Below are 12,895 nucleotides of genomic sequence, written 5' to 3'. Positions count from 1 at the left end.
CACAAACTATAGGAGCGAGTCGCCACAGCTATTTTACTAGATATGAAATATGTCGTGCATACAACCAAGTGGCACTTTGCAATGAATTATGGCGGGTAGTTATATCAAACACGACGTTTTGACCGTCGAAACTCCAATACTTCGCTATTGTTACAAGATTGTAACGTTGCATACAGGAAGAATAGAAATACTGCAAACAAGAAAGTGGTAATTATTTTCCAATTTACCCACGTTATGATGGTAAGTTAGGTAATAACGCTTTTCTCAATTTTTCTGACATCCTCACGCATCACATCTGACAGTGTTCCTTTTGTGACATTCTTTTGTATTCATTTTGCTGCTACTCAGCAGGCCTCGCAACCAACGGGACACGACCCGCCAAGGAAATATGCGCAGGGTGTCAACGCGCGATTGAGGATCGCTACTTGATGAAGGTCATGGACCATTGCTGGCATGAGCAGTGTCTGCAATGCAGCGTCTGCCGAGTTAGACTATCCCACTCTTGCTTCGCCAGAGACCGGAAGCTATACTGCAAGTTAGACTACGAAAAGTAAGTGTCACTTCTCTACACAGATTTTCAACACACCATTCCGCGGTGTGGTCCTATCAGTCGATAACTTTGAGAATATGAGTTACTAACACCTGTTCTGTGATTGTCCGGTCGTCTTGACGAGGGTAGTCTGACCTGGCGTGAGATACACTTCGAAATAACGACAATAATGATACTAATATTTATAATGATAATGAAGATGATGATGGTAATGATCATGATGATAATAATGATGATGATGATGATGATGACGATAATAATTATAATAATAATTATAATGACAATGACAGTCATGTCCTTTTATTGATTGATTTGATTAAATTTGACTGGATGATGTCTTCAAGCGATAATCAGTTTGCTGTCAGTACATGCATGATATTATTTCCATAATATGTGCCCATGAAGACACACTATGACATATGAGTGACTGACCTTGTCTATGTCTCTGTGCGGGCACAATTCTTGGTATGTCATAGCAATTTCCAACGCATTCATCGAGGACAAGAAGAAAATTAATGTCAGCTATTTGTTTCTTTGTTATGACGCTGAGCAGCATTACCTTTGTTTGCTGGACTATAGTGTTTTATTCAGGTAGAAAACTTAGTATTGATAAAACGACCGTCATGGTGTTCTTACTGTCTGTCATGTATTGTTTTGTTTGTTGTTGCTGTTGTTGTTGTTTCGAGGGGTATTCCACTGATTCACTTCATTGTTATCAATCTCCTACTCATTTTCAGCATAGCCTTAACATGACGGTGTTGTTATCAGTTTGTTTCATGTCTTTGCGCTGTCCTTTTTTTTTCTTTTTCGTGTGGCAGTGCTTGACCAGATCACATTGTCTAAAATCCCTTCAACCTGCTGCTGGACACGGTTAAAATATTCCTAGAGTGCTCGCAGGACGTATAATTCTTTGTTGTTGTCGTTTTTCTTTTTGTTAGTATATTGTGTTCGGTATTGCAGCCAAAATCGCCTGTCTCGTTTGACAAGGTTAACGTCAAATGAGACGATTGTCCGCTTTGATTTGTGACAACTTTTTTTTTAAAAGAATTTGCAGCCTGGAAATCAATCATTTCAAATCAAATCATAAAACCGCTAGATGTTAAACCTACATGAATATTTTCGTATTGCAGGCTGAAAAACAATATTTTGTCATGTGCAAGATGATAGCAACTAATAATGAACAAAGACAAGTTTTATCTCCAATGAAAATGTTGGGAATAATCATCGCACATTCTCCTTTGATGTTATGATTATGAAGTACTGTTTCAAGATGACATCTAGGCTTGGCACAGTCCCTTTTCCGATCAATTTTGACATAGAAATCATGCGACATATCGTTAATTGAGGAAAATGTCATCCAGACAAGTGAACAATATACTCGTGGGGACAATGTTACTCGTGCAGTTCGTAATATCCTGAGAGGCACAGTATGCATACTGTTGCAAACAGCCTGATAGTCTGATTAATGGCTCCAGTCTTCCAAACGAATGCGCGGTGAACTTTTGAAAGCTTGTACGTTAATAGCCCGAGAATGTCTCCGCCTAGAATCATGGCAGCATAAATGGCCCGGTAAATCTATGCCACCAAAAAAGAGAGAAAGAAAAATATTCATATATTCTACCTTGCTTTAAATTCATGGGTTGTATACTAATCCACCAACGTCGTTTAATTGATTCAGCAATCCGCTTTGACAAATTACGACCCAGCGGGCAGTTTATTTCCCATGGTGGGTGTGCGCGCGTCGTGCGCTCTGTAATCCCTCCGGATTATACACTAGCCACGGTGAGCGGAATGGGACGGAATAAAGTGAAAAGGAGTTTTTCTCGCAACCTTTTGATTTATTCACCAATAGTGTTGCTTTAATCTTGTTAAAACGGATATCGAGAATTGTGTCATCTTTTACGTCGGCGACAGACTTCCGGGCCCTCCGGTCGAAAGGAGAATTTACTCCTGAGAACGAGGAGCGCCAAATGCAGATTATTTGGAAGACAATAGTTCAGTGGTTGATACACTGACACCTAAATTGTAAGAGTGAACTCGAGTGGTATGTTCTAAATGTGTTGAATTTGCAGAAAAGGGTATCAAAGTTGACAATATTGTTCGACAGAATTCATTACCATTCATCATTGAAACGAAAAAATGGAATTCGGACCCCAAATTTTACACAACAACCTTAGAAGCTTTGTCTTTATCAACTTGCAAAATATATCTTAGTGGTGTGTTGTTCAAACATAGATACCGTGTGTAGCTAGCACTAGGATTATTGTCGAATTTCGATCTTTCGACGCAACATTTCTAGTCATATCGAATGACATTTCATTTCTTCATCAGCGACTGACATGACCGATGTATATCTCACTACACGACAGTATTTTGTAACAACACTTTTTTTAATGCTACTCTCGTGTGCATCCATGTGTCGATTAAGAGACCTATTCCTCCTCAGTTCTTATGGATTCATGAAGGGACGATGACATCATTCATGAATGAACTTGTTATGAATAGAATTATAGTCAAATTCAAGTGGTATGTTAAATACATTTCTCTGTGCTATCATTTCAGAGGTATTTCTTTTTCTCCTCTTGAAAAGTCTGACGATATCTTTATTCAGGTTTACTGTTGGTTTCTTTAAACATCACTATTTGAGCAGTAATAAGACTTAACGAAGCAAAGATTCCGAATGCATTGGGAATGGATAAACCTTTGCGATTTATTGCTCGAGCATGCTCTTTGATTTGATTACCTTCAACTGTAATGTGTGAGACTGGGCGATGACTAAGCACTGCTGTGAGCTATCTGATCATAGTTTTTACCCTGTGAGCTATATAATACACGGCATGATGGTCAATATATCCCCTTAGCCATTTATGACTGTCTGGGGACTTTTGTAGTTGACAGAAGTTATTCGTGTTGGAAGATCTTAAAAAAGCAGAAAAAAAAATGTTGAACTTTCAAAAGTAAGGGGTCATCAAACCCAGAAAATCTTGTAGACAATAATCTTGTGCCCCAAAAAGCAAAGTAAATCAAAGAATGTAGAACGGTAAAGTGGCAATGAGGTAGATAAAGGAAAGGAAAGAGGTCCAGAAAGCGGAAACTGAAATAACGGACGTGGAGAAAGCATGATGGATAAAAATAGAGCTCAGAAATATGGAGACACTTCAAAGGACGCATTTTAAAAAGAGCGCAGAAAAAAAGAAGAAAAGTTGGGGACGAAGGAAAATTCGTCATAAGAGAGAGGAGAGAAAGAAAGAGACCGAAGACGTGTGTGAGCATGCAGGTATTGCAAAAGGTGAGGGAGAAAGGCCAGGAGAGAAAAACAGCATCTGATGAAAGATGAGAGTCAGAGAGGGAGAGAGAGAGAGAGAGAGAGAGAGAGAGAGAGAGAGAGGGAGAAAGGCGAGATGAAAGTAGAAAGTGGCGAAATGATGAGTTTTGATAGAGGCGTTGAAAATCACACTTTGAAGCGATTTCGGAGGAAGCGTGGGGCTCGGGTAGCACCAGCCCGCTCTGCTCTACCCCCGAGATCACACCCAGGCACAACATCTAGCGCCCTGCTAATAGTTCCAAAAACTTTCTTATAGTAATACCGTGCCCCCATGTACAAAACTCTTTCACTGCACACTCCCAATAGAACTTCCGGCAGAGAAGCAAACATCCTTTGCTGGAGTCAGATCATCCCTTGGGAAGGGCGGGAGAAACGACAAAGCCATTTCATTTTCTCTTCGCTGGGTCGGTATTGCAGGAGAGCAGAGATTTTTAGGGAGAAGTCTACTTGGTGTAGAATTATTTAGAATGAATAGTAAATTTCAAATCTGCACCATGTCAGGGGATGGTAGAAAGCAAGGTAGTAAATCGGGTGCTATTGACTCAAGCCCATTCACAAAACTTGCCCTACTACTCAGCAATTTCCCTTTCTCAAATACAATAATTACGTCATTCAATATTGTGTAGTCTCACCGGCTGTTTTCCTCTCTATCTCGAGGTAAGATAAAGACATTTTTCCCGAGATTGTTGCATACATTGCAAAATCTTGTTCATGACATTATATTATGCACGGACATCGAACCTGGATAGGCCTATACATGGTCAAGAGAGTAAATATTTCACGTTATCTCACAATCGAGTGATAGTGGGCAAAATCTAAACACTTAAATGCCTAAAACTGTCTTTCTGCAGGGGCGGATCCAGGGAGGACCGCAACCGGCGCACGCCCCCCCCCCCTTTATTTTTTGTTGAAACAAAAGAAATAAAAAGAAAAAATGGGGGAGGGGTGTGTGCGCCCCCCTTTAATTTTGTAAACGCACCCCCTCTTTACGGAATTCCTGGATCCGCCCCTGTTTCTGTGTTTTCTTGTCTTGAAGATAATTTGTGAACAAAATAGTATGCTTTAGGAAAGTCTGAGCTCGAGAAAATGCGTCCAGTCACCTATAGTTGATTCCTATCTAAAGTAGATCGTATGCTGGCGAGTATTCATCAGATGCATACACACTTATACTTTTTTCCTAATTTGCATCATGATAAGTTCATGTATATCAATATGATAACGTCCGTGTTTTGCTAACCACCAGGCCCCTTCAGTGCAAACATCTTTAGCCATTCTTGAGCAGGCAAAGCGCCATGTTGAGAACCACTGGCGTGTCCGCAGCGGGTTACTTAGTGCATGCCAATGCAAACACACACTAAAAATTATACACACACACACACACAAAAAAAAAAAAAACCTCACAAGCTACGGTGGCTTGCGGCGGCGGAGTTGCACGCAGGCGACTTTGGACCAGTGCTTGGCGTGCGCACTTGGGGCCTCTAGGTGACGCACCTAATTTAGCGCACGGAATCCCCCGCCACAAGAATTATTACAGATCTGATTTCGCCGGTATATTATTCGCTGGATCTGATTAAATCGAGTTAAAGCTCAATTGGCGACAGGCAAGCGAAATAATGTGATAAACGATGCGTGTGCACCAGGGCTGGATCACGACGAGAATTACGTGGCGAGTGATAACGCTCCAGCCCATGCTATGGAGATAAAATAGAACTCAATTTTAGAGATAGGGAGGTTTTCAAAATGGAAGCAAAGACCAAGAAAAGGAGAAAAATTGAAGGTAGGATGTGAATCATTGCAGACATCACACAAACTACATAGTACCTTTTATCAAGCAAGATTTCGACAAGAAAAATAATAAATGGTTCAAGGAAAAACGTATGCATCAAGCCCATCCGTATGAAGGCAAAAAACAGCATTCCTGTATCTTTACATTTTTGTTACGCTGCAGGATGTTGTATACTGCACATTGAAAGTGCTGAAAGGAATCGGTAGATGTCATGTACTACACCTGCTATCGTGGATCTGTGATGATTTATTCATATGTTCCGAGCCATAAGAGCATTTGCAACAGGCCAATTGACCCACTAAGCAAAACCATGCATATTCATGTCTTTTGTTTCTCAACATGGCGGAAACTACTCTGCCGACAGACGTTCAATCGAGCGGACGCTATCTAAAAATGCTTTTAGAATGATAGCCACATTGTTTTATGCTATCGTTAGTGCTTGACCTTTCAGTATAATTGTCTAAATGAAGCACAATTGATCAAATAAATCCTCACTCAAACTGAATTGTCATGATTTTAAATCATCCTACCTGTTTTGTTGCTCTCTATAATACCCCCCTCTTTCTCTCTCTCTCTCTCTCTCTCACTCTTCTGCATAAAACGTTTTGCTGGTGGGACACATCAAACCGAAACACACTCTGTCAATATGAATGCTGTGATTGTGTCTACAAGTGTGTTTACTTGTTGACGATGTAATGTTGCTGTCTGCACTGATTTGCTTTCGCTAGTTCTGAACCCTATTTTCGAAACCTCGGATCCAAGCGGTATAGGTTAAAAATATTTGATATCGTGAGATAACACTTGAACACCTGCTTTACCAAACATGATTTCAAAGCAAGCTTTTTTCCCCATACGGAGTGTGGTAAGACAGCAATCACCCTGTTTTGTGAAGGAATCTTCCGATCACAGCGTGCTTTGGGGACAATGCAGGTGCTTTAAAATGTTTGACATTGTACACAGGATTTTAAGTGAATGTTGATTTTGTTTAGAATCATTCTGATGGACGTTAGTTTAGATGCAAATTCCTCATCATTCGTGTGTTTTTGTTTTTATTTATTTTTTTACATTATATCCCTAGACGTGATCCTGCTTTTAATTCTGCATCGCTCCTCACTTTTGCGAATAATGCCTTTAGGCCTTCATCATTTTGACGCTGTTTCCTATATTTTCTGTATGCTGTCTGTATGGCGTTCAAGATATTATCTGCGATATAGCGTCTGTGAGATACAACCTCATAGTTTGAAGTCTTCGAACGTCGCCAGTGTTTCTCCTCCTCTCGGACATATTGCTATTCGTCATCTCATGCACCTCTTTTGTCCATGATGCATGGTTTTGTTTTCACAGGTGCAGATTTCGCTTGAATTTGCCCAACGCGGATAGTCATAGATGGGCCTACAATACCTGAAGATCTGACATGGCATTTTCCGTGCCATTAACTTGGACTTTTTGTTTCATCAAAACATTTTCTGTGTGCATATGTTAGGTGAATTAAGACAGGACGCAGAGCTGCATTACACTTTGTTTCGTGGCGGTGCTGAGCGAAGAAAACAACATATTCCCCCGTCTCTATTTCAGTGATTTATCATGCTGTTACTATGTCCTTCGGGCATCACGTATAGATTATTAGAAAGGATGAGCACCATGCCCCGTCACTGCCCGTACAGCATCCACCACGATTAGGTTGTCTGATGCTTACATGTGAAGAAAAAAAAAACAGTTCCACGGGCCGTCGTCACTGGCCGATATCTCTCTTGGATTACCTTAACATACATGAAAGCAAAATATAGCTAGAGATAAAGGGCGAAAATCAGTTGATGAGAAAGTAAATGGAGAGGAGAGGGAGAGCGACAAAGAGAGACAGAATGACAAACAGATGAAATATGGGATATTGGAGGGATTCGAGGAAAAAAATCATAGGAAAGGTTGACTAAGACCTGATAAAGTCAAAATCTTATGTCTCCAACATTCAAACAGAGAAGAGCACTGTCTTTAAAATCAGAGGAATGGGACTTGATCATCAGCGGCATGACGAGATTAAATCGCTGATCCGGCGAGGAACAATCGCGGAAACTCATTAATCTTATTCACGTGGCGTTTGCAATGCCAGGGCTCTCGAGCCGCAGCGGCTCGCCCACTCCACCCTGAACGGTCCGGGTCGGTGCGCTCCCTCGTTGGCTTCTCGAGTGACTCGGAGTTTGTAAAGCACGTGTGTAAGTGGGGTGAAAGCTCCTACCACAAGTGGCGTATCTCCGCTTACAAACAGCAGGATTTGCCTGTCGGACAGTAAATCAATGCAGAAACTTGAGGATTGTTTCGGAGTAGGGTGATGCGCGTGACCAATGGATTTGTTCGCTTTACCATTTGGCCGCTTGTGTTATGGAAGTATGTTGTTACAGTAGAATGGATTGAAAGTATTCGTCCAAAGAAAAATTATGTTTTTATTGAGACTTATTGACTATCAATCTTTATGTTCTTTTTGTTTTGAAAACTAACCAACAAACACCCTATTCAACAGAGCTGAAAGAGAACATTGATAGTGTTATCAGTTACAATGGTCAATGTATAATGGTTACAATGGTTAATGTATAATGTTTATGCGTACGAGCTTCACATTATGGTAAAATAACAACACTCGTTATCATATCATTCAATAGGCCCATTAAAGGAGAGAAAATTTATTAGACAATCGAAAGAATGCTAATGAAAGAAAACGCCCAATCCGTAAAAACCTCAAGATGTACATGGAAGAAAGTTTCGTTTAAGTCACTTTGTGTCAAACACCGCTGTTGATAATTATTCCTATCAAGTTTGGGTGCATTTAAACTGAAGTGAGTGAACAAGACACGTCTATCGTGTGGTATAACAATGGTAAAAGTTGGCCAAGCCGGACTGCAGGCTGGCTCTCTCGTGTGGCTAATGAATAATTCAAACTCCTGTGTGTATGCTTGGGCCATGCTCATGAGAGCTATGCTGTTACTGCCACGCAGATGAAAAGACTGATGGCAGAGAGAGAGAGAGAGAGAGAGAGACAACAACCAGAATTCACGTGGAAAGTCCTGGAAGAGAAGGGGATATTGATTGCGAGATATGGGCCGAAGATAAACAGAAATCGAACGTGACCTCATTTTAAAATGCTTACCTTTTTTTCAAACAAATTATATTCATCTAGTTGGCCCTTTTCGTCATTGTAGATGATCATAGATCGACGCTAAATAAATGCGACCTCGTACAAGTGTAACACACACAACCCATGCGTATGGACCGCCTCATGAATGTAACACCTTCAGGGATTGACAAGATAACAGAATGAAATAAGAATAATGTGCAAAAAAAAATTCACCTAATTGGGGAATTTAGTAATCATTCATCGGAAGTGATTAGAATCGTTTCACATTAGAAAATCAATCATGGCATGTCAAAGGCATTACTATAGACAGCATCCAAGGAACACTTTTTTTAAAGAAACGTGTGTTTACGAAATGAGATTACATGAAGTTACTATTCATGAGAATATGTTTAGATGTTCAGGGCTATTCCATCCAATCATTCTTGGAGAGACACAATATTATAATCGGAGTAGAGTGGTTTATATCAAAGTGAGCGAGTTGATGCTAGCGAACATATTTCATTAACTCTAACGACACCACTGTAGACACTCCTTGTGCACACTGCTATCTAAACGTGATGTCCGTGTGTTCAGATACGTGATGGTCAAGGAACCTATTGCCAGGCAAGTGTGTCAACATTAAAAAAATAAAAACATTCTCCAACATTTGAAAGGTTGTCAAATGATTTCATACCAGTCATGTCTGTCTGTCTGTCTGTCTGTAGTATCGACTGAATAAAAGTTTTGTTGTTTATACTAAATAAAAAGTTATTTCAGCAACTACCTCTCAAAGAGCACATCACCATTCAGGTAATTCCTCATGCTGGACTTTGGTAACTGAACCTTAGGTATATGGGTACGCTTACAAAGGGGGGGGGGATCCTAAAGCCTTGGTTGTAGAGAAATTTGGAGGGAAAATTTATGTGTTGCGGTATGGCGGTGTGAAAGCTGAATATAGGCTTTGACAGACTGTTATGGTGAACGATGCAAAAAGCAATAATAGCTTGTGTCTGTATTTATTGACCGTCTTGTAAACAGTGCGGATGCTCATTCCCTGATGCACCTACGGAAAAAAAAGAAGAAGTCAAAAGCATGAGAGCCATGTGTGAGTGTGTGTGCAAGTGTGTGTGTGTTAGAGAGTGTGTTTAAATGTTTGTAGGCATGTGATGTGTGTGTCACACCAAATGACTGCGTACAAAGTATGGCGAGTGCAAACCAGGCACCGAAATTAAAAAGGGGGAGAAAAAAACACCACGGTCGAAGCAGGCCAACCTTAATTCAGCGGTCCGCGCAATATCCAGAGAGCGGAAGGCCGTTCTCAAGCCCAGCCGGATATTGGCTCTCTGGGTCCCACATCGACAGCGCCTCTGCCAATATGAACAATTCTCAAACAGACACAGGGAAGCAGGGAGAGGGAGAGAGATAGATAGAGAGAGGGGGAGAGAGAATGAGAAAAAAATACGGAGAGAGAGACAGTGAGAGGAGAGTTAGAGGGAGTAGAAAGAAAGAGAGGCTAAGAGTTATGAAAAGAGGTACAGTGAGACAAAGAGAGAGAGGGAGAGAGAGAGAGGGAGATCCAATGGAAGGAGACGGAGGCGGATGAGAACTGCAGTATTAAACAGGAGGGTGGAACAAAAAAAAAAGAGATGGGATAAAGCTATGGGTGGCGAGAAAGAGAAGAGAACAAAATAAATGGAGAAATGAGTGAACAATTTTGATAAAATGTAGGTAGATTGAGATATTGTTGGTTTCAACAATGACTGTATATTACTGGAAGCGAAAGAAAAAACAGACAATTCTTAATTACATGTTTACATAACAAGATTTCATTGCATACGGACAATTATGCTACTGCATAGTACTGTCATGAGAAGCCACCCTCCAATGCTTTTACAAATATGTTTATGTCTTGAGGGCTAATGCCTCCCCCCCCCCCCCCCAAAAAAAAGGTAGATTTCCATCAAACTTCTAGCTGGTTGTCAATTTCATTGCATTATATATACAATGAAATTGAGAACCAGAAATACTCCACTCTATGTCAGAAGCAGTTTTGATAGACAGAGTGAAATAAACTGAAGAAGAGCTTCGACAGTTCCTACAAAATATTAGTAGAAATTAAACCAAGAGAATTGTGGTATTCTATGACAAAAGATAAACTGATTATGGTGGAGATCAATCAGGATGATGATTTCATCATCTCACAACTATATCCCATTATACTTTGTTATCACATTTTCGTTATATTTACAGACAAGTGCATTTAGATAACATGATATCCTTTTGAGTTAAAAAAAGATTTCGTATTATCTCATTCCAACAAGTAAAAATTACTTTATCAATACTTTTTAAGCACCACTGTCATCATTACCTCTCGAACTCACGCGAATCCTGACATGGAATCTGTGACCTTATGGCATGATCCAATAATTCAAGTTTATGTGTATTGTTTTAGAGATTGACAATTCATGCTGTGATGCGGTGAATTGGCAAAAGCAGGTAATAAACGCAGATGAAATTCGAGCGAGAAAGAGAAGGGATTGATATTAAGAGAGGTTTAGATGAATCGCAGCAAATATAAGAAAGTTCATCCCTGGAAACCAAGGAATCTTTCCAATCTGATGTGAGCGGACAAAAAAAAAATGATCACATGTCTATTTGCCACAGAAATTATGACGTACTTCAAACAAGAGGGAATGTGCATGGCAATCAGACCAAGAGGTAAAACACTTGGTCTGATGATAGAAGCTAGAAGGGAAGATACAAATACAGCCTGTGAGGGAAGGAAAAAGCCAAGATTCACAGTGAGATCAAGCGAACCGGGAAAGGACCGAATTGATATCTGTTCAAGAAATCAGAGCGGCATATTTTGGAGAGCCCTTGTGTTGACCGAGCGTTTATCACTCACGCCGCAAACATGACGAGATGAAAGTCGAAGGCGGCATGACAAGGCAGTGACAGATGACAGTCGGTCACGCCTTCGCACCTGTGAAGAGAAAGGCGAGACAAAGACTAGTGTCCGAGACGGTGATGATTAAGATTTTGACCGTGACAGTGAGGTTAGGTATGGTACGAGTGATGCCGCAAAGCAGACTGGGTTCGAAAAATAATGACCTACGAATTTATACTAATCACAAATCTTATAGAACTTTTGGACTGACTTTCGAGGAGAAACAACCGACAAAAACAGAGTGTTTGTCGATGGAATATCGACTGGGGCAGAAAAACCTCGAGTTGATCTATCTGCTGAAGTATTGTTATATATCAAGGAACACAAAATAAAGTAGATAAAAAAGAAAGAAATGAGTAGATGGAAGCCAAAGGATGGAGCGGAGCGAGATAAAAGACAGTACCGGATAGAGAGACAGATACCGCATTTGCAAATTGGCGTAGTCTGGACTCCTCGTCATAAACCGTGCTGCGTCATGTTTGCCGAGGACTTGACGTGACGTCTCGCTCGATGAGTCGTGCAAGAGATATTGAGCTTCTACTAGGCGAGATCCCTGACAAGATTAACTCCAACTATCTTTTCTCATTTTTTTGCAACAAATACACCTTATTATATTCTGCATGCCCTCTTAAGAACCGCTGATTATTCGTTGGGAGAAGGCCCGCAAGAAGAATAAATGAGCAAAATGTGGAAAAGGACAGATAATGCTAAAGTGAGAAGGTGAAAAGGAAAGAAAAGAGATCTTTAGGATCTTGCAGTTTTAAATGGAGATGAGTTGGGTCTTATCAAACCTTCCAATCGTTGTATCTCACGTTTCTCCTCACCGAATGATCCGAGGAGAACCATCCAAGAGAGACAACTCATACAGCATCCTTTGACTTGTTGCACATTGTTTCCACTTTCTTTGGATTGACAAGGTCAGTGCAAAGACATGCAATGCTCAGTGTTCTTTACCTTGTGTTCGTTGTCACGAGAATGTTGTCATCAACAATTTCGTTAAACCTGATGACAATGTAAGAAGTCCCAATCTCACAAGCGGTTCATACTCACATCGTTATACCATGGTATACTCAGCATTACAATCGTAATGTGTTTGTCCCGTGAAACATCTTATCTTACATCAACACCAAGATGTTGATGATTATAGTGGATGGTCTGTATTATATACAAAAGGTAGAAAA

The 12,895-nt window shown here is 40.5% G+C and overlaps 1 protein-coding gene across 1 annotated transcript in view; it reads left to right on the top strand.

Moving 5' to 3' along the window:
* The first annotated feature begins 415 nt into the window (after positions 1 to 415).
* The window catches only part of LOC139742831 (LIM/homeobox protein LMX-1.2-like), a 52,478-nt gene continuing 39,998 nt past the window's right edge, over positions 416 to 12,895 (top strand). The window contains exon 1 of the mRNA XM_071653348.1: positions 416 to 550. Within this exon, the coding sequence (XP_071509449.1) occupies positions 429 to 550 (122 nt within the window). The 5' untranslated portion in view covers positions 416 to 428. The remainder of the gene's footprint in view (positions 551 to 12,895) is intronic.

The sequence above is a fragment of the Diadema antillarum genome, unplaced genomic scaffold (assembly GCF_040938485.1).
Source record: "Diadema antillarum isolate AM-2024a unplaced genomic scaffold, OU_Dant_1.0 seq00001022_RagTag, whole genome shotgun sequence".
NCBI classification, from domain to species: Eukaryota; Metazoa; Echinodermata; class Echinoidea; order Diadematoida; family Diadematidae; genus Diadema; species Diadema antillarum.
Note: the sequence above shows the minus strand (reverse complement) of the source record. Positions and strands in the feature narration are given on the sequence as shown.